The 22,466-nt window shown below is 37.7% G+C and overlaps 1 protein-coding gene across 2 annotated transcripts in view; it reads left to right on the top strand.

Annotated features, from left to right (window-relative positions):
- Positions 1–22,466, top strand: part of tab3 (TGF-beta activated kinase 1 (MAP3K7) binding protein 3) — a 73,843-nt gene that overhangs the window by 32,861 nt on the left and 18,516 nt on the right. For both annotated transcript variants that reach the window (XM_028799714.2, XM_028799715.2), the window contains 3 exons: positions 6,962–7,153; positions 11,129–12,659; positions 17,170–17,330. In XM_028799714.2, the coding sequence (XP_028655547.2) occupies positions 7,052–7,153; positions 11,129–12,659; positions 17,170–17,330 (1,794 nt within the window). In that variant the 5' untranslated portion in view covers positions 6,962–7,051. The remainder of the gene's footprint in view (positions 1–6,961; positions 7,154–11,128; positions 12,660–17,169; positions 17,331–22,466) is intronic.

Genomic DNA, 22,466 nt, shown 5'->3' with positions numbered 1-22,466 from the left:
GAACAACGTCAGATCAGGTGTGAATTTATGCTGGCGCTGTTAGTCAGATCAGGAGGTGCGGGGTGGGGTGGTACAGCGTGATTGAGAGAATAAAACTGAAAAAAGCTAACCTTTACAAGTGCAATAAATTTATACCCAATGTCCCATATATTTGTCTCTTTATTTTTTTCTCCGTGCTGCGTTGACACCGTGCACCAGAAGGCATGTGCTTATTCAGTGCAAGCAGGAACATGCAGGTGGCCATTTGCTGTGTGCTATAACACATTTTATTCTGTACCACCCCACCCCGCCATGTTTTTTTGAGGAGGTTTTTTTTAAAAAAAAAAAAATCACAGCGCTGCATTCATTCACAATTCGCCATAATTTAACTACCATATGTATCGCCACATCAGAGTCCATACATCAATGGGGGGGCTTTTTGTTTTAATACAATGACATTTACTTTATAAAATATCTGTATTATATTGTGAATATTATAATTATTGTTGTTGTTATTATACAATAATCAAATATTGCTTCTTAAATAATAAATGCTATCAAAAACCTATTCATGTGCTATGAATCCCCTTGTAGACACCCTTCAACTAAACTGTTAACACAGTTATTCCCCAGTTGAACATTTAAAATTCTCATTTGGCGTGACATCTGGAAAGAGGAAGGAGGAAAGGAAACTTGGTGGTGGAATGAGGAAATACAGGAGAGTATACAGAGGAAGAGGATGGCAAAGAAGAAGTGGGATAGTCAGAGAGATGCAGAAAATAGATGAGTACAACGAGATAAGGTGAAGAGAGGAGGCGAAGGCTAAAGAAAAGGCGTATGATGAGTTATATGAGAGGTTGGACACTAAGGAGGGAGAAAAGGACCTGTACCGGCTAGACAGAGGGACCGAGCTGGGAAAGATGTGCAGCAGGTTAGGGTGATAAAGGATAAAGATGGAAACGTACTCACAAGCAAGGAGAGTGTGTTGAGCAGATGGAAAGAGTACTTTGAGAGGCTGATGAATGAAGAGAACGAGAGAGAGAAAAGGTTGGACGATGTGGAGATAGTGAATCAGGAAGTGCAACAGATTAGCAAGGAGGAAATAAGGACAGCTATGACGAGGATGAGAAATGGAAAAGCCGTTGGTCCAGATGACATACCTATGGAAACATGAGGGTGTTTAGGGGAGATGGCAGTGGAATTTTTAACCAGATTGTTTAATGGAATCTTGGAAAGTGAGAGGATGCCTGAGGAGTGGAGAAGAAGTAGTGTACTGGTGCTGATATTTAAGAATAAGGGGGATGTGCAGGACTGTAGTAACTACAGGGGATTCAAATTGATGAGCCACATCATGAAGTTATGGGAAAGAGTAGTGGAAGCTAGGTTAAGAAGTGAGGTGATGATTAGTGAGCAGCAGTATGATTTCATGCCAAGAAAGAGCACCACAGATGCAATGTTTACTCTGAGGATGTTGATGGAGAAGTTTAGAGAAGGCCAGAAGGAGTTGCATTGCGTCTTTGTGGACCTGGAGAAAGCATATGACAGGGTGCCTCGAGAGGAGCTGTGGTATTGTATGAGGAAGTCGGGAGTGGCAGAGAAGTATGTAAGAGTTGTACAGGATATGTACGAGGGAAGTGCGACAGTGGTGAGGTCTGCGGTAGAAGTGACGGATGCATTCAAGGTGGAGGCGAGATTACATAAAGGATCGTCTCTGAGCCCTTTCTTATTTGCAATGGTGATGGACAGGTTGACAGACAAGATTAGACAGGAGTCCCCGTGGACTATGATGATGATAATAATAATTCTTTGCATTTATATAGCGCTTTTCTCATTACTCAAAGCAATCAGCAATTGGAAGTTAAGGGCTTTGCTCAAGGGCCCAACAGAGCAGAATCCCTATTGGCATTTACGAGATTCGAACCGGCAACCCTCTGATTGCCAGTGCAGATCCCTAGCCTCAGAGCCACCACTTCGCCATGATGTTTGCTGGGTGAAGAAGAGTGTCAGGAGTAATTTGTGACAGACGGGTATCAGCAAGAGTGAAAGGGAAGGACTACAGGACGGTAGTGAGACCAGCTATGTTATATGGGTTGGAGACGGTGACACAGACCAGAAACCAGTAGACAGAGCTGGAGGCAGCTGAGTTAAAGATGCTAAGATTTGTATTGGGTGTGACAAGGATGGATAGGATTAAAAATTTATACGTTAGAGGGTCAGCTCAAGTTGGACGGTTTGGAGACAAAGTCAGAGAGGTGAGATTGCGTTGGTTTCGACATGTGCAGAGGAGAGATGCTGAATATGTTGGGAGAAGGATGCTAAGGATAGAGCTGCGAAGGAAGAGGAAAAGAGGAAGGCCTAAGCAAAGGTTTATGGATGTGGTAATAGAGGACATGCAGGTGATGGGTGTAACAGAACAAGATGCAGAGGACAGAAAGATATGGAAGAAGATTATCCGCTATGGCAACCCCTAACGGTAGCAGCCGAAAGAAGAAGATGAATTAGTCGAAATTAAAGATACAGCAGGGAAGACTTGTGTCTTTCTATAATTCTACAAGTTACCCATATCTTCAGTTGCTCACGTGTACCAGTTACATAAATCAGCTTCTGAAAATTTGTCTTCACACTTCCTCCTCAGACAAAAAGGAAGCATTTTAAAATGAGGATCTAGAGCTGATGCTTGTAAACAGCAGTGTTGCATGAATGGAACATAAAAGACAAAGGACCGGCCATCATGACTGACAATACCACTAATATGATGCAGGAAGCGTCTCGAAGCAGTCATTACAAACTAAAGCTTCTCCACTTAATGTTGTGAATTCTTTATATTTTTGGATTTCTTGAATTAATACCAATGTCTGGTGAGAATTTTCATGTGAATTTGGCCTGTTATGTTTTTTTTTTGTAAAGGAGCCCAAGTACCATTTCTTTGCACACTTCTGCTGAATAATTCATTGGTTGAAAGAACTTGGTGTAAGTGTGTCAGAGAGGATTTGTAGCATTTTTCATAATTGCCCTTTTAATTAGCTTGTTAATTCATTGAGCCTCTCTTGAAGTGATGTTACCAGACCATAACACCACAGTGTAGAAAATTGCACTGTCCGTCAGAGTTGTAGATGATGTGCATTGCTGCTCACTAGGTATCCTGGTTTGGATCCTAAAAGGATGTAACCTGTGAGACAAGCTGTTAAAGTATAATCTAAAATACTTTACCATCTTTGAAAGTTAGAGTAAATCTGGAAATAGGCCGTCCATTTATTTAGTACTATTTTCCTTAGGCACAAAGATTATCTTTGAGTTTTTTTTTTTGCTTTTCCTTCCCAGTTGTCCATGGGTTTTTGAGTGTCTAATATCTAATGATAACTCTTTTGGAAAGGGTAAGATCTTGCCTTTTTTCTGATCCAGCCTCATCTGCATGTTACCTGCAGTACAAACACTCCCTCCCTCCAAGTCAAGCTTATGTGGGAGTATTGTAGAGCATGTGCAACATAGTCCTAAGGAAAAACAGGTGGCCTTTCCTTCAACCTTTACAGTGTTTCACTCTGCTGCTATATGCTTTAATCTAACAATTCATTATTCTTAGTGTATTATAATGTATTTATAAAATGCCCTAATATGCCATTTGATTATGTGAAACACCTACAGCAACTTGATTCACCCACTGAGTCAGTTCTAGAAATGATAAAATTCACATGGACATGTAATTTATTCTCATTTGGACAGGACTTCTACTTACAACAAATGGAGACTGCAATGGGCTGTCAGTTCACACCTCACTACGTGAACCTGTTTATGGCAAAATTGTAGTAGGATTTTATGTTGATGTGTGTCTTAAAACCAGTGTTGTATCTCCATTACATAGATGACATCTTCATAATCTGGACTGCCATTGAGAAGGTCTTTCTCCACTTTCATAACGAATATTATTCTTTCCACTCCAACATAAAACTGAAGCTTAATTACTCAAAATCAGAAGTCAGTTTTCTTGAAACAACCATTCAACTGAAAGATAACACCATTGTAATTTCTGTTTTTCACAAACCGACAGATAGACATACCTAAGAAGTGATAGCTTCAACCCCAAGCATACAAGGCGCTTCTTTGTTTTCAGCCAAGCGATATGTTACAGTCATATTCGCTCAGACCCAGCAGACCGTGATAAACATCTCGAGTAGCTTAGACAAGATTTCAGTAGACAAGGATATACTCCCAAAACATCTCAAAACACTCAAATAAGAAGAGCTACTGTCATACATAAAGACAACCTTTTGGAATATAAAAACAAAGACAACAAGAACCGCGTCCCCTTTGTTGTCACCTATAACCCATATTTTGAAGCACTTCGAAAAATGATAAAAGAACTTCAGCCAATACTGAATAATGATGAAACGCTGAGAGATGTATTCCCAGACCCTCCCCTCCTGGCATACAGATAACCACCAAACCTGCAGCAACTAATTGTCCAAAACTCACTGAGTGAACCAACAGATAATGGTACATCTCCCGTCTTACAGAAAAGATGTAAAACGTGTGCTTTTATTTATAATATAGATTGTGTAGCTATACCACACTGCCAACAAGAACACAAAAAGGAATCATTTTCCTGCAGGTCATCTAATGTAGTCTATCTAATTTTTTGTATGAAATGTCCCAACACTGCACTTTGTGGGAGAAACTGGACAAACACTCTGCTAAAGAATGAATTTACACAGATTTCACACTAAGCATGGCAGTAGGGATGTTCCTGTAGGAGCTCACTTCAGGGCCATGGGCACTGTGAGAAGCACTTTAAAGTCACAGTGCTTAAGGGCATCTTCAGATCATAGAAAGATAGAGAGGAATGGGAAGTTGAACTCATGCAAAAAGTTAGCACAGTACAAAGATGGTTTAAACAGAGAAGTTTTATAATCAGATATGAGGATTATTTACAGAATTTACTGCAGAAAAAAAAAAGCCGCCTTAGTGTACGACATTGACACGCCTTCACTATGACTGCCGCCATGGCGCAACAGTATCAGTTGCTGACTGGGAATCTTAAGGTCACGAGTTCGATCCTGCACGACTCCCTTTTGAGAAGTGAGCTACTCTTATTCTTACTATTTTAGAATAAAAACATACATTTGATTTCAGTCTGTAACAACCAGTGTAATTTATGATACTTGTAAAGGTTAGCTTTGTTTTTTTTTTTTTTTAATTCACTTTTCATTCTCTTAGTCACGTTCAGATCATTACCCCATTTGAAACTGCTGTTTTCACATAAAGATGCGCTATAGCTCTGCAGTGTATCATGATACATACTATCACCCCCCCCCCCCACCCAGTGATCTGATACACAAACGCTGGCGAATCTGCCTTCTTCATATCGCACCGTCAGTGATTTTCTTTTTATTCAGTTTTATTGAGTGTTCCTACTCACGCTGAATTAGTATGCACCTTATGGTCCATGATGTCAAAAAAAAAAAAAAAAAAAACAGAGACATAAGTATGTATGATATTTGGAATTATTCGTTTTATGACCTGTATAGTACATTTCGGAAAAGTTTGTGGCACGGATGCAATATTATTCATATTCATTCGCATAACATCTTGCGGTTTGTAATCGGTGACCGCGTGTTTTTTTTTTCCCCGATCTTGCTAGTCCCCACATGTTGCTGTATGTGGTTTCTTTTGTACTCCAGGACGTGCAGAGGTAAGCATAGTAAAGAGTATTAACTTCAGCGCTGTATGCAATCATCAGACACTCCCCATGTGACACTGCTGTTTTCACATAAAGACGCGCTATAGCTCTGCCATGTACTTGTGACTGAGTCACTGAATTTATACTGGCACTGTTTGAGTCAGATCAGAAACTGAATAAGCTGAATAAGCTACTGTTCTGACTCTAAGTAAAAAAGCATGAATTAATCAACAGAAATGACCGCGATCAACATTTTAAACTTAACAATTTACAGTGCATACCAATTTATAAATTTTATGTCCGTTTGAGGTTACAAAGAAAGAAAAAAAAAAAAAACACTTCCTCCCCACCGGAGAATCGAACTCGTGTCTCTAAGGCACGACAGGGCTGCTGTACTCGGTGAGTCTGCAAATCTTAGCGTTACGCCACAGAAGGTGTTGTATCATCCTTGAACCTTTTGTGAAAGTGTTTATTTGATGTTTGGATGTCAGGCTTCACACATTCTATAGTTTATGCCTACATTTTGTAACATTTATTGCTAAAATATGAAAAGGTTCTGTTTTAACAATGTGTTTACACAGATTACTGTAGAAACGGAACACACATGAAATGCGTGTGTTCCAAATAACGATCTGTTATTTCCACTGTAAAATTCCAGCAGTTCAGTCACTCCCAGATAATCAAACAAGGCATGAGCTAGGAAACTTAGTGAACATTCTGCGACGGTGGGGGATGGAATAGCCGGCTGCTTGCTGCTCGTCTTAATCGGCACATTTAGAAGACAAAAGACGCTGACGGAGAGGTGAGAACGGTTTTAAGATGGGCCAGATATATGAGTTTTTTCGTAGACTCTGGTAATTCTAGTGTTAAGCACAGTGTGAGGGCAGGCCAGTAGGGGAGTTGACAATTGTGCTTGGGCACGGTATGGAACAAAGGTGCCTAGTGTAAGTATACCGATAAGATGACTCGCGGAAAGGTTTTCCAGTGCATTCGGTATTTGCATTATTACCCGGTGTGTGTGATCATGTGAATAACTTGACAGTGTACAAGTTTTATGATAGACCTACTTTCTGCATATTAACTTCATAAACAAACCTGTGTTCAGTGTTAAGATTTGTCTCTACAGTGCAGTTACAATGGTAATTTAAGAAATTTTCTTACCCAGAAAAAATATAAACCTGATTAGAAGTTAATTTTCAGACTTGTTTTTTCTTACCTATTTTTTGTGTGTTTATTAGTTTCTTACCTGCTCTTTGGGTTTTTATTTGTTCTGTACTATGTCTCCCATTTTTTGTTTTATTTTTTAAGAAAATGCAAGAAGAGCCAGAGGACTGTAGCCAGAGGCCTGACGTTGACCCTCTTCCTATGTGAGTGTTCCAGCTGAAGCCATAATCCAGGATGGCGCAGGGAAGCCAGCCACTGGATGTTCAGATACTCCATGATCTCAAGCAACGCTTCCCTGAGATCCCTGATGGGGTCGTTTCTCAGTGTATGCTGCAGGTGTGTTCAAAATTTCAAAAATAAAACTGTAAAAACACTGTAGTTTTGTACTACAGTAATCCCTCGCTACTTCGCGGTTCACTTTTCGCGGATTCACGACTTCGCGGGTTTTTAAATACAAGTGATTGCCCGCCTATCGCAGAAGTTATGTTCCAGACCCATCAGCAACAGGAGAAAATCCGCGATATAGAAAGACCATATAAATAAACATTGTTATAGTTTAAGCCTTAAAATACCCATCCCACATGCTTTAAACACATGTAAACTTATAAAACACACTTTGTTAACACATATGATATGTGGATGTCGGGCTAAGGATATGAGTAACATCTCACTATTATAAAACATTTTAACTTCACGCAATACAAGACAGTGAGACAGGAAAATTGGTGATGTACAGGCTTAAAATTATTGACACGCTGAGCGACAAGCAGCACAAAGTCCATTTCTGCTCAGCGTGAGTTCAACTGCCCCCCTTCACAAAGCGAGTGCAGACACATTGACGTCTGATCGCTGCGTGCAGTGTGCAGTGTTGGTCTGAGGTGTTTAAGAATGTAGAAAGTGTTTAAGAGCATAGGAAGTGTTTATAAGAGCGTGGGAAAGGTTAACAAGAGAGTGAGAAAGGTTTATAAGAGTGTGGGAAGGGTTTATAAAGCCTTAAAATATGTATAAAAAATAAAATAAATATAGGTCGCTACTTCGCGGATTTTCACCTATCGCGGGGGGCTCTGGAACGTAACCCCCGCGATAGGTGAGGGATTACTGTATCTCTACTTTATCTTGGGCATAGGAAATAAAATGAAACATTAGGTTTATTAAATGTAAAAATTAAATATACATTGTGTGTCAGTAATATCAATGTCAAACAGGCAGTTGTAAAGCAAATGACCTCCTGGTCATTTTTCAGTTTGTTTCTCTGTCTGCTATGGCGTAGTTGCTACTCAACCTGACACACATAATTAAACTGCTGGTTTCCTGAAAATTTAATCATACTTGTGTACATTCATATTGAATGGAGTTTGTCAAAATAACCTGAATTTTAAAGTTAAGCAGGTTTGATTTGGTAACTTCTTCGTTGCAAACTATTTTTATGAAAGCCAACAAATGAACAATAGTATTTATTTATATTGCACATTTTTATTCATCAATTGTAACCCAGAATACTTAAATAGAAATAGAAATACAAATGCAGTTCAGAGTAGAATTAAGCATATTATACTGTTAACTTTAGGCAGTTTACACTATATAAAGTCTAAAGTATGGGTAAAATTTAATGACACACAAATAATGGATTCAGAAATTCTTCAGAATCCTTTGCTTTCTGCACACTTTATTGTTTAAATTTATATGGAAAAAAACATGTTTTCATATGAGTTTTCAAATTTATCGTTCATATAAGTATTCAGAACCTTAGTTCAGTACTTTGTAGCAGCCCCTTTGGCAGCAATTACAGGTTCAAGTGTTCTTGGTTAACTCTGTAATCTTTGCACACCTGGATTTGGACAGTTATCCCATTCTTACTGGAGAGAAATTGGAAGTTTATCCATCCATAACACAAATGTTCAGAAACGGAATACTCTTTTAATCCACTGTAAATGTGAAAATGTGTATATACCAAATGAAATTTTTTTAATCTTTTTTGTCTAATAGACATATCAACATTTTATTTTCATTTAAACAGTATTTTTAGATAAAGAGTCTAATGGGGGGTGGGGGGAAATTAGTGCAATAATTTATTTTATGAAAAATGAACAGACATGTCATTTCCAGCTGTGGAAAAAGTAAATAATCCCTTTGCTCTAATAGCTGGTATTTTCCCTTCTGGCAGAAACATCCTCAAGAAGGATTTCCTATAGCTGTCTACAAGTCTCTGACATCGACTGGAAGGAATTCCATGCAGAATTCTTTGTTGTGTGATGTTTGAGGGATGTCTGGTATCTGGGTGGGATTCAGATCTGGGCTTTGATTTGGCTATTCTAGAACATTCCAATTCTTTATTTTCAGCTTGGTAGATTTACTGGTTATGTGGTCATTGTCACAGTCTACTTTCAGTAGACCTTAAATACTCTGACAAATGATCATACATTATCTTCAAACACCCTCTGTTACATTTAAGAATTCATAGTGAATTCTGTGATGGCGAACTGCTCAAGTCCTGAAGCAGCATCAAACCGTACAATTTCTAGTGCCGTGCTTTACAGTTGTTGTTAGTTTGTTCTGGTCAGATGATCTAATTGGTTTTCGCCAAACATGTCTTTTAGTACTGTGGCCAAATAACTCGATCTGTTCCTCATCTGTTCAGATGAAATTGTTACAGAAGTCCTGGTCTTATCCTAGATGTTCATAGACAATTTTTAATCTTGCCCCGATGCTCTTTCTAGAGAGCAGCAGTTTCCTCCTGGCACATTTCCCATGTAAATCTTAATTGTACAGCCTCTTTCTAATTGTAGACTCATGCATTTTGATCTCAACAGTGACAAGAGCAACTTGCAGGTCCTGGGGTGAAATTCTAGAGTTTAGATTATTTCAGCATCTTGCATTCTGTTTTTGGGCTGAACTTTCTGAAGCAGCCTGGTTTAGACAATTAGGAAATTGTTTGAAATCTTTTCCACTTGTAGATGATTTTCCAGATAGTGAAATAGTTGATTTCCAGTTGTATTGAGAAATTCCTTTCAAGACTCATAGGAATCTATAACCTCCTTTCTGAAAACCTCTGAGAGCTCTTTCAGTCTAGGCATGGTGACAGCACACACTTCAACAACAACGAGCAAACCAAACTAAATGTGTGAGGTTTAAATAAAATAGATTCATCTAAGATCTTCTCTAATGAGGTTTTTTAACCGTTTGCACCCAGTTCTAAATATTACCTATTTAAGTATTAAATGTATGAATGTACTTACTTTTTCCACATGCCAAATTTGCAACTACATTTATTTAAATTATAAAAATGACTATAAAATGTATGATATTTTTATATCACCTTTATCTTTAGATATTGTTTAAATGAAGAGCAAATCTTAAATCAACATATGTTAAAAAAGAAAAACATTTCATGGAGTGTACTTTTCAACTGACTATGGTCTGGTGGCGAAGGAGTAGAGGAAAAGAAAAACTTCAGCTAGTGGGAGTCTGGAGGAAAATAAACCTATAGCAGTCTCATAGCAAAAATCTATATATCTCTCTGTCTTTCAAGGTTTCTTAACCCATTTTAAGTTTTTGGATTACCAAAGCTTATCTCAGCATATGCTGTATGATGCAGAGCAGGAACCAGATAAGAATGGGGTTCTGTCACAGAACACGTACACACGCACACTTCCACATTCACTTCCACGCATACGAGGTCAGTTTAATATTGGCAGTTAACCTAACATGCTTATTTTTGGGAGACAGGAGAAAGAAAAAACAGATTAGTTACACTGTAATTATGTCTGCATTTGTTACATAACTGAAAAATATATTTATTACAACTATTTTAAGAGATGCTAGTTGTACATGAACAAGCTCAAACACTCAATTGAACACTTTGGATGATTAAATTAAAAATTTTTTTTTCGTCTTGTCAAACTGTGAATGGGCTCTAGTATTTGTAAGTCAGATCTATGCTAGGTAGGAATGTGTTTGACATACTATCAAGAAAACATAGTCTGTTTTTCCATTAAGATAGTTACTGAGCAATGGATTAATGTTATGTAACAGGTGCATTTTTTTCGTCAGCAGAGGATCTGTTTTAATTGCTATGATACTATCTATCTATCTATCTATCTATCTATCTATCTACATAGTCTCTTTATTACCTTTTACCTATTTGATACGTATTACTTTACTAAATGATACAATAATTATATAAATAAATACAAACACTGTCAGATGAAGTAATGATTTTGACAATGTCCTTATTTTTGTTTCATCTGTAGTTCTCATTTATTTGAACAGTGATAGTGTCATTTTTTATTTCCATTCTCATGTCTCCTACAGAACAACAGCAATCTGGAAGCCTGTTGTAGGGCTCTTGCACAGGAGAGCAGCAAATACTTATATGGGGAATATCATAGTCCAGATGACTGCAGGATAAACAGGAACCATATGCTTCATATCAACCTGGGAATCCACTCCCCCACTGGCTTTCAGGCTGATAACGTAAAAGCAAATGGTGGGCGTACTTTGGTGCATAGCTCAAGTGATGGACACATTGATCCTCAAAGAGGAAACAGTGGCTCAAACCAACAGATGATATGCATGATCCAAGAGCCACATTCAGCCCCTGCTATTGTAGCTCCTTCTCCTGGCTATAATCCTTTCTTCATTAATGAGCAAGGACGCTCTGCTGGCACGCCACCTCCTGCATCTCTGCCACCTGGAATGAATACCTCTCCTATGCAAGGACTGTCTCCCACTTACACACCTATTACCAGATATGGTCTAAACCCAATCACTGTCACATTATCTCAGAACATCCCAGTAGCTCCTTGCGCCTTACAGCTTTCTTCTCAGATACCAAATTGCCCTTATGGCACAGGTAGCAATTCGGTCTACATCAGGACAACCTCTTCACAGAGCCCTTCAGGTAGGCACACACCTCAGAGTTCACCATGGCATTCTCCTACAGCCCAATGTCATATTCAGCCCTACAGCCAACAACCTCATCCCATCCCAGTTTACCAGACCCAGACATTGCCTTACCAGCCCTCACAGTACTCTTCTAAACAACCGCAAATGTCCCAACAGCCGTATCGTTCTCCACCTCCTTCTCAGTTTCCATCTCCATATAGCTCACCACAGCATCAGATCCAATCCAGTCAGCCTGGCCACCAGACCTCTCATGTTTTTATGCCAATTAGTCCCCCTACAATGTCTAGTTTACCATATAACCAACAACAGCAGTCTCCGAGTTATCAACAGCAAGGAGCACAGCCTGGGTCATATATCCCATATTTATCAAAGAATCCCATAAAAAATCAAATTGAAATCACTCTAGAAACTCCCCAGAGGCCCCTGAACCGCAGCTCATCACCAGTACCTAACCAGCAGCAACGAGGTCAGAACAGTATGTATATTGCTACAAACCCTGCACCTGGTTCTCCATCAAGAGGAATATCTGGAGTTCCAGTGAACATTGGAGGGCAACCTCAGTCAGCAAGTTTTATTCCTGCAATGTATATACACCAGGGCCCACAACGCACTCGACAAGCTCCAACACCCCCTCAAGATGGCAGTGGCGGAGGACAGGTTGCTGCCAGTAGCCCTCAAGCCAGAGTCTCACAGGCTAATAATTCTTCTTACACCTTCAAGATCAAAGTATCTCCACGGAGGCAAGTACAAAGGCAATCGGATTCTCCTACCTTGGAGAGTGAAAGTATCTTAAACTTGGTTGAGGAAGGAGAGCATACTGGTGCCCCCGAGCCAATTCAGCCTATTTCTGCTCTTCCTGGCACTTTTGGTGATAGAAGCAGCAGGGAATATCACAGGAAGTCCAGCTCTGGCTCAGATGACTACGCTTATACACAAGGTACAGTATTAATATAATCAGTATTTGGAATTGAAATATTTGGTGTCATATGAGTTAGTAAACGTAATTGCATATTTATTTTTGAGAATATAATGATGAGAATTGTATTCAATAAACCACATCTGTTCACATCACATTACATTTTTAATATACAGTACTTTTTATTGCTAGCAATGCCATGCAACAGAACCATCACTCAGCACCTGCTGCAGATCTGATCTGGTTCTGGAGAAAAGACCATTTCCCTCAAGGATTAATAAAGTATATCAGAATTAAAAAATTAAAGCTGCTTTGTTTTACACTGCTGTTAACAGCTGTATTGCTGGATTGGTTTCAGAATCATAGAATGATTTGTTTTAGGCAGCAGTGAATTTTCATAAATGGAACTGGCATATCTGTTTTGTTCTTTATTTTTGGTAAGTATTTGGCCACTTTCTGCTTTGTGATGCATTTACAGGAATTGTTTTGAAAAACCGATATACTGTACTGTTAATAGTCCTTAATGTAGCTAAGTGTAATGTGCAAGCATTTTATCATCTACTGTTGAACAAAACCATTTTAATATCATTGTTTGCTGGATGAGATTCAGCTTTGTGTTTTAATTTTCTTGAACACATAATTTGTATGGATAGAACAAAGCAATGTCAGAATCTGATTTTTTTCCCTGCCTGTTCAACCATCTAACAGCATCAATTTTATTACACACCTCTGCTAAATTGTATATTTATTCACATGCTGTGCAAATGAATTAATTACTAAAAATGTAGTAAAAGTAAGGTTTTTCAGCCTTGTTTGAATTTTCAAAACATTTGTATATTTTTAAATAAAACAAAGACATAGTCAAATACCACATTTCTCAACAGGATTCCAATAGGATCCATCCTTATCCAGGAACAATCCAAGTCATTGAGCTGAGCTTACTTCACAATCTTTTGCAAACTGTGTACCCCACACACATTCTTTTTTAAAAGATCATAGAGATATGAATTGTGTTAGTGCAAGATCAGGACTATTAGGTGCTGTAACTGTGTAAGTGGTATTTGAAATGTGTGGTTTTATTATCATGCATCAACTTGGCATAGTAGCTCAGATGATTTGAAAAAAGTGGCCTGCCTCAACCACAGTAGCACCTCTTTGGCTATCCATGTTCCATCTGTCTTTCTTGTTTGGCTATCCTTCCAGGTCCAGAGTGCCATGCAAACTGTAGACATTCGGTCACATCTTCTGATGGCCTGAATCATAACCATTTGTAATGAATTAAATCTATGCTTCCACATACTTTGTTTTTAATGTTGGTAGACTTGTTAGTTTTAACTTTGAAATACTCATATTCTTCATGCTAATAGGACAGGTGGTGTTTTAGTAGACTAGAACGATCCATTCACACTTTGTGTTATATTTTTTAATATTAAATTAAGTATTGCTTTGCAACTCTCCTGAAATTCACTCTAACACTATGTATTCTCTGAAAAATCTGTTGGCTGGTGTCAGAACACCCACTGATTCATGCTGCACACAGTCTGTTCCAAAAACAAAATCCCCTACCACAAAAGGAGCTCTTTATAGATAGGTAGTATGATAGGCTTCTTGAATATGATGCAAATATGAAATTATTTTAACTCATAATATTGCTACCACTAAAATCAAGTTTTCTTTTGCATTCTAACAAAATGCTAACCTAAGAATCAGGAAGTTTAGACATCAAGTTATAAAAGATATAAAACCATGTAACAGACTTAAGCAATGAAAAGGTTAAACTTCATAAGCCAAGTAGGAAATGAAGAATATTTTTAAAACCCATTAATAGTGTTTCCTATTTGAAAAAATGAAGCGGCATTCAAGATACATTTTTTGTTAGTCTCTGTTCATTTATTTTTTCTTGCTTTGAATTATTTGCTTGCTCAAAAACATTTTTAACAGAAACATTTGTGATAAAAATTTTTTTTAAATTTTCCAAATATTTCTAGCCCATAATTGTTTCATTTATTTCCTCCATTGTGAATGTTAAATTTGTGATCTCACTTTAATACTAACATTAGCGGAGCCTGCATTGGGTTTGGTTTCCTGTTAAAGTAAAAGTGAAACTTTAGTGTGGATCTGTCTTGTACTGCACACTAGATTTGTTGCTGTTTACAGTTGCTGTTTTTTTTTTTTTTTTTTTTTATATACGAGAAATGTTTAAAGTTTTTGTTAATATGCTACATGGAGTAAGCCTCGCAAGGATTTGAAGGGCTGGTCTAAAGTGTGTTTACTACATAAATACTACTAAGTAGGTTTCTGCTTTCACTGTTAATCCATGCTTAACAAATACACTTGGTTAAATAAGTAGCTTAAATAGCTACACGTATACATAATTAACAGGATGAATGTGAGAAGTTACATTGCTGGTGAGTACAAATTATTTACTTGCATAACTAAATTACTGGTAGATGTTAGTTTCTTTACTCATAATCATTTGTATTATTTTTTTAAGTGATGGATTGTTACTTCCTAGGAATTACTGTTGTTAAATATTAAGTGCAATGAATTTTATACTTTCTATTGTTGACAGAACATTTACGTATGTAGTCATAGCCTGTAAATCATGCTTTCACCAAATGTAGCTGTAATACATCCTTTCAGTAACAGTTTTGCAAGTAAAGTAATTTTAAATAAGAAGTATCAACAGAATAAAATAAGACAAACTAGCAGATGAATGTCCAGAACTGTTTTTTTTTTTTTTCTTGAATGTGTACAAGGTTTCACATGTAGCTCTCTTTTTAAATTTGTATTTTCATTGCTTTGAGTTAATATCCTAAATAAAAAGAACATTTTTTTCCCATTAGTTCTAATCTTTGTGTCCATTACTAATTCTTACTTTTTACTGATTTATTTATATTCAGTTTACCTTCATTTAAGAATACTCCAATCTGGTTTATTTTAGGACCGATAACATTCATTAATTTCATGTCACTAGAATTTCCCCACCCATTAAAATCTAGTACAACCAGTCATGTAGAAGCCTTATGTTCTATAATAAAGTGTTAACTTAGGTATTTTTATAATTAAACTGCAGAGCACGTGTCAGCTGTTCATTGTTCAGTGTCCATAAAATACTAAAATAAAAAATAAATACCTTTTAAGATATATACTTTTTAAATAATTAAACATGTAAACAAACTCCATAATACGTATGTAATAAAAGAAAATAAAATGTGTGTCTATTTAGAGCAAATACCCGATATACTGGTGACCGATTTCTCATGAGGTAAGCCAGATACTTTTATTCAATGAAAAGAGTCAGAATGCCCGTTGGTAGTTTAAACTTTCATTTGCAGTTGTCTGCATGTATGAGCTTCATTACCTGTAACATGTTCAGGTGGATGAGTTACATAACTAGTTTCGTAGAATTTTTTAATAGCTTATACAGGGCCAGTAAGAGACAAGTAATATGCAGAGGGCATGGCTTATAGCTCTGTATAAAAGTAAACCATCTCTAGTTTTAAGGATGTGTAATATATAAAGATTTCATTGATGCACACACAGAAATGCACCTTCATTTGCCAGCAAGACAGCTTAGGAAAGCTTCTTAACTGCATAAAAAGTGATCAGTTCACTCCCGAAATGACTTATGAGAACGCTTTAGAAAATAAAGGATTTCAGCTACGGTATTGGAGAAAAAGTTGTCAGTCACATGAATATAAAAACAAACTAAGTTAACAAGAAAAGTTAACTTGCATTTATTCACTAATAAATTTTCCTATCAAGCAATCATTGCAGCTTAGAGAGATGAGTCTATATGCCTTAGGAAGCCAAACCTCTGCACTTTCTAAAGCTGACAGACTGGACATTTCAAAAATCAGACCAAATAGTGACTTGTACATCACATTTATAAGAAAACAGATGCACGATTAGGAGTGATTTTTTTATCTGCAAACTCTCAATGTGTGTGCTCAATCAAACAATCATAAAAGCAAAACATCTGCAGTTTTTTTTTTTTTCTGACCTTTGAAATAAAGACAATCTTAGTTATGGAGTAAAGAATTTGTGTGCACTTGGAGTAGGCTGTGCAGTGGCTATTTTGGCAGGCTATAAAAACAATGGGGTAGTGTAGAAAAACACGGAATGCACCTTTTTAACAGGATAATTGTGAACTTCAAGTACAACAGTAGTAAACAAATGATATAATGATTTGTTCCCATTTTAGTGCATATTAATCAAGGGGAGTGGCTTTTCAAACTGAGGCCATTTATACTTGAAACATATCCTGATAAACATACTTTGCTTTAAAGACTTTCAGCATCATAACATTGGCAGGTTTTCTACCCATACCTTAGATTAATTTAAATATGCATTATGATTTTATTAAGAAGTAATTAAAATAGCATCAATGGACATTGTTTACAGCTGTTCTAGAAAGCTATGAGAATAATTGCGATACCTGACGTAGTGACTTTGCATTACATTTTTTTTTTTCTTGAAATGCTAGTGGTGATGTTATTCTTCCCTTTTTTCTCCAATATATATGTAGCTCTGCTGTTGCACCAAAGAGCCAGAATGGAGCGACTTGTGAAAGAACTGCAATTAGAGAAACAGAAATTGGAGCACCTCAAATCTGATGTTAATGAAATGGAGTATGACCTCATGCAAAGACGTTTACGAAGGGTTAATGCCACTTACCTTATTCCTGCTGTGAGTTTTTTTAGTTTTTAAAGTTTAGAACAGAGCTATCTATATCTGGTTTCTTATTTTGTATTTTTAAAAGTGTAACATGCTTATAAAAATATCTTGCCTTAATTTAGCACTGTAACAGAATAATTGAATATTCAATTTAGCTGTATTCTTTCACCATAAAGTGTCAATGGTGCTAATTTCCCACAGTTCTTTAAAAGTGCTGCTAGAAGATTTCTAAGGACAAAATTACAGAAACATTTGACTGTTGTCTCCTTCAGAATAGCAATTGACTTTGAGTGCCTGTTAAAAGATAATACATTGAAAATAAATAAATTAAGAGTATGTGAGTCCTTAAGTCAGCAGGAGACTGCTTTGCTTGTGGTTGCTTGCTTTTTTTCCCCCCACATGTCATTTAGCAGTTTTAAACATGTACAATGTATAGCAGTATATTATATATTAAATAAAGCTGTGTTAGTCTCCCTAAAATTGCAAACACTGCATTCCTGCCATATGTGGATCTTGGTGACGCAAGCTGAAAGTAGCAGATTCTGGCCTTTAGGCCATAGCAGACTTACTGAGCTTTTGTGCATCCTGTTGATGCCATTCATTTTTTTTCATTTGGGCCTTCATTTGCATTTCATCTGGGAGACTGCAGGAAAGCCAAGAGAACATTGGTTTTGTAACCTTCAAATTTCAACCAGGCTCACTCAGCCATTCTCACAGTCTGTTAAAAGATTGCATCCAGTTATATGTGGGATGCACGAGGAAAACAGCAGCAAATATAAGGCTGCTAAGAAGTCGCATGTGTTTCTATAGTGTGTCTGTCTGTCTCTGTCTTTTTCTTTCATATTTAATAAATAAGTGTTTGTGCGTGTGGGACAGAATAGTCAACATTTTAAATTTTAACACCTACAATCTCAATTTGTCTTAAAATATTTTGTGGCAGGCATCTCTGAAAACTTGGACTTTCACAGTTCTAAATAAAGCTTACGTTCCACACATCTTCAGGCACACTCCCAAAATTTGTGGTCTGATAATATGTAAAAACTGAGTGCCAGCTTCAGGTGGGCTTTGCAACACAATTATATTTGAAAAAGCCCAAAGGTTACCAATTAAAACAAAATTCAGCTGCTGACCAGATATGCCTACTGAAACAAGTTAGAGCACACAGCAGTGCATATATTTAAAAGTATTCAACAGCGGGGAACAAAAGGTAGAGATCTATAAGAACAGCGGTGAGGAAAGTACACTGGGAAGGATGGGCTGTGTGGTTACAGTGTAGTGCAGCATTTGCCAAAATTCCTGCTCAGCAGCTTACATATTGCAGAAACCTTTTCCTTTGGGCATCATTGATTGAGAGGGGTGTAGCGGGCTCTCCAGAAATTTGCTTCCTTGTAGCAAACTGTCTGTGCATGTGTCACATGGGACAGGTGAGCACTCAAACTTACAACAGAGCATCAACAATCACAACAACATTTTACAGTAAGGAAAATTAACTTGTTTTGTTTATGTAAAATTGAATCCACTCATGCACACTGAACCTAATTTGAGATCGGTATCCAGAGGAAAAAACCCACAGACATGGGGAAAGCACACAAACGCCACATAGACTTAAAGTGGCCATGGGTTTCAGCCCTAGGGTGCTGCATCAGTGAGGCTTCTGGGCTGTCCACCTTCAAAATACATGCAATGAAATGATAAATGAAATTGGGTAATAACTAGGCTCAGATCAACCAAAACAAGGAAAATCTGTCTTAACACTAGAATTACCAGAGTCTACGAAAAAACTCGTAGATCCGGCCCACCTTAAAACCGTTCTCACCTCTCCGCCAGCGTCTTTTGTCTTCTAAATGTGCTGATTAAGATGAGCAGCAAGCAGCTGGCTATTCCATCCCTCACTGTCGCAGAACGTTCACTAAGTTTTCCCAGCTCATGCCTTGTTTGATTATCTGGGAGTGACTGAACTGCTGGAGTTTTAAAGTGGAAATAATAAATCGCTATTTGGAACACACGCATTTCATGTGTGTTTCTACAGTAATCTGTGTAAACACATTTTTAAAACAGAAATGTTTTTCATATTTTAGTAGTAAATGACAAAATGTAGGCATAAACTATATAATGTATGAAGCCTGAAGTCCAAAGATCAAGTAAACACTTTCACAAAAGGTTCAAGAAAGAGACAACAGCTTCAGTGGCATAGCAGTAAGATTTGCTGACTTGTAATCAAGAGTCCCCGGTTCTATCCCCACTCACTCCTATATTTGCCGTTTTCCATAGTGAGCTGCTCTTTTTGTTAATATTATACAGTACACACATACATTTGGTTTGCGTCTGTAACACACGGTGTGCATTTATAGGACTTGTAAAAGTTAACGTTTTTTTAACTTTTATTCTCTCTAAATCACGATACATACTACCACCCCCCCCCCCCACCCAGGGATCTGACGCTGTTATTTTTCATTTGAAACGGAATAACTGGAGATGTGAGTGGTGTTTTGAGACAATGGAACTGGACATTCTCTCATCTGGAGGGATTTAAGATGACACACAAATGCTGGCGAATCTGTCTTCTTCGTATCTCACCGTCACTTGATTTTTTTTAATTCAGTTTTATTGAGTGTTCCTGCTGATGCTGAATTAGTGTGCACCTTATGGTGTATAATGTCAAAAAAAAAAAACAAAAACACAGACGTAGGTATATATGATATTTGGAATTATTTGTTTTATGACCTGTATGGTACATTTTGGAAAACTTTGTGGCATGGATGCAACATTATTCATATTATTCATGTTCATTCGCGTAACATCTTGCAGTTTGTAATCAGTGACTGCGTGTTTTTTTTTTCCCCGATCTTGCCAGTCCCCACATGTTGCTGTTTGCTGTTTTTGTACTCCAGGACATGCAGAGGATAGAATAGTACAGAGCAGTAACTTCAGCCTTTTATGCAATCATCAGATTCAAATGTTAACTGTTCACACACACACGCAAGGATCGTCCTTCCTACATTTACAACGTGTGTACCTGTTACAATGTACACGCTTCTCTCTATGCTGTGGTTTCTATTACACACCTGAAAGAAAGAGACAATATATGTGAAAACATCATCGCACTAATGCAATATTATTTGAAAATGAACAGCGTCAGTTCTTGTGTGGATTTATGCTGGCGCTGTTACTGAAAGAAAAAAAAAGATCAACATGTGCGTTGATCCTGCAGCACTGAATAAGCTCATGCGCTCTAACAACCCCAACGTTCTTAACTCTAAGTAACAGCGCAAGTACGGACGCAAAACAAGTGTGATTCAGAGTCTCCGGTTTGATCCCCACTCACTCCTATATTTGCCGTTTTCAGTATAAACTGCTGTTTTTGTTAATATACAGTACACACATACACTTGGTTTGCGTCTGTACTTGCGCTGTTACTTAGTCAGATTGGGGGGGGGGGGGGGGATGTTATAGCGCGTTGTAACGGCCGACCCCTTACCCAGCTGGCAGCTACACCTCCAAGACCTGTGGCCTGGATAATTTACAGAGTATGAATCTTAACTATCAAGCCGTACCTCTAACAAATTACACTTTTCCCCACAATTGACAGTGTAAATATAAACACACAAAAGTAGGTACGTAAAATTATACTGTTAAATGTATTAAATGAAATAACATGACAAATGCAAAAATAGACATAAATATATAAATATAAATATCCCTCCACCACATCCACAATGAGACACCACCATATATAAATACAATAAAACCCTCCCTTGCCCCTGTAACATATAACAAACAACACAAATAACACAAAATGAATGATATACGGAATGATCGTGAACTTGAGTCCGGTTATAAAAACTGTCCTGAATACAGTTGACTGAACTAGCAATAAATGAGTCGTTTGATTTTCCCGGAACAAAATGGAGCAGCCTCACCGTGAATCCTCGGCGCGTGGTGGATGATGAAGTCCGACCCGGGGCCCCTCTAGGTTGAGGGTATTGAAGTAAGGCCGGCGGATTGAAAAACAAACTGGATGAAAATGCGCGATGTGGAATACAGCAGGTACAGATGGCTCGTGGTCGTGAAAAAATGGTCTCCCTTCTCCTTCCTTTCTCTTCTCTTGATTATTCCCTCCTGATTGCTTAAATAGTCCTGTGACAGCTGTAATTGATTAATAATGAACAGGTGTTTTCCAGGTTTGAGGCTGTGGTCTTCTTCCACCATTTACTGATACACACATACAGCAAACGGGACAATGGAAACGACGCATTCAGTATTGACATTTGACAACACTAACTATGTAGCCCCGCTACAGCGTGAGCTTATTCAGTGCAGCAGGATCAACACACATATTGATATTTTTTTTTTTCTTTCAGTACATGTGCCTTCGCTGTTTGTTTATATATCTAGTGACTTTTCTGCTTGTCTGTCTCTCTATTATGCAGTGCTCTGTCTGTCTGTGTGTTATGGATCTTACAAATAGCAGTTATAAGGACACTTGTTCGTGTTAATTGCAGTCTCATATTGTTAAAAAATATTTTAAAAGGAGCATCCCACATGAAAATATAACGATCTCATTAACTGACAGTGCATACCAATTTATAAATTTTATGTCCGTTTGAGGTTAAAAAGAAAAAAAAAATAACACTTTTTCCTCAACGGGGAATCGAACTCGGGTCTCTGAGGGACAGCAAGCCTGCTGTGCTCTGAGACAGCAAATCTTACCGCAACGCCGCGGAAGCTGTTGTATTGTTCTTGAACCTTTAGTGAAAGTGTTTATTTGATCTTTGGACTTCAGATTTCACACATTATAAAGTTTATACCAACATTTTGTCATTTACTACTAAAATATGAAAAAGTTTCTGTTTTAACAATGTGTTTACACAGATTACTGTAGAAACGGAACATACATGAAATGCGTGTGTTCCAAATAACGATCTATTATTTCCACTCTAAAACTCCACTTCACTCCCAGATAATCAATCAAGGCATGAGCTGGGAGATGCTCGTGCACGTTCTAAGTCGGTGGGGGGATGGAATAGCCGGCTGCTTGCAGCTTGTTTTTATCGGCACATTTAGAGGACAAAGGACGCTGGCGGAGAGGTGCGAATGGTTTTAAGGTGGGCCGGATCTACGAGTGTTTTTGTAGACTCTGGTAATTCT

The sequence above is a fragment of the Erpetoichthys calabaricus genome, chromosome 4 (genome assembly GCF_900747795.2).
Source record: "Erpetoichthys calabaricus chromosome 4, fErpCal1.3, whole genome shotgun sequence".
Taxonomy (NCBI): Eukaryota; Metazoa; Chordata; class Cladistia; order Polypteriformes; family Polypteridae; genus Erpetoichthys; species Erpetoichthys calabaricus.
Note: the sequence above shows the minus strand (reverse complement) of the source record. Positions and strands in the feature narration are given on the sequence as shown.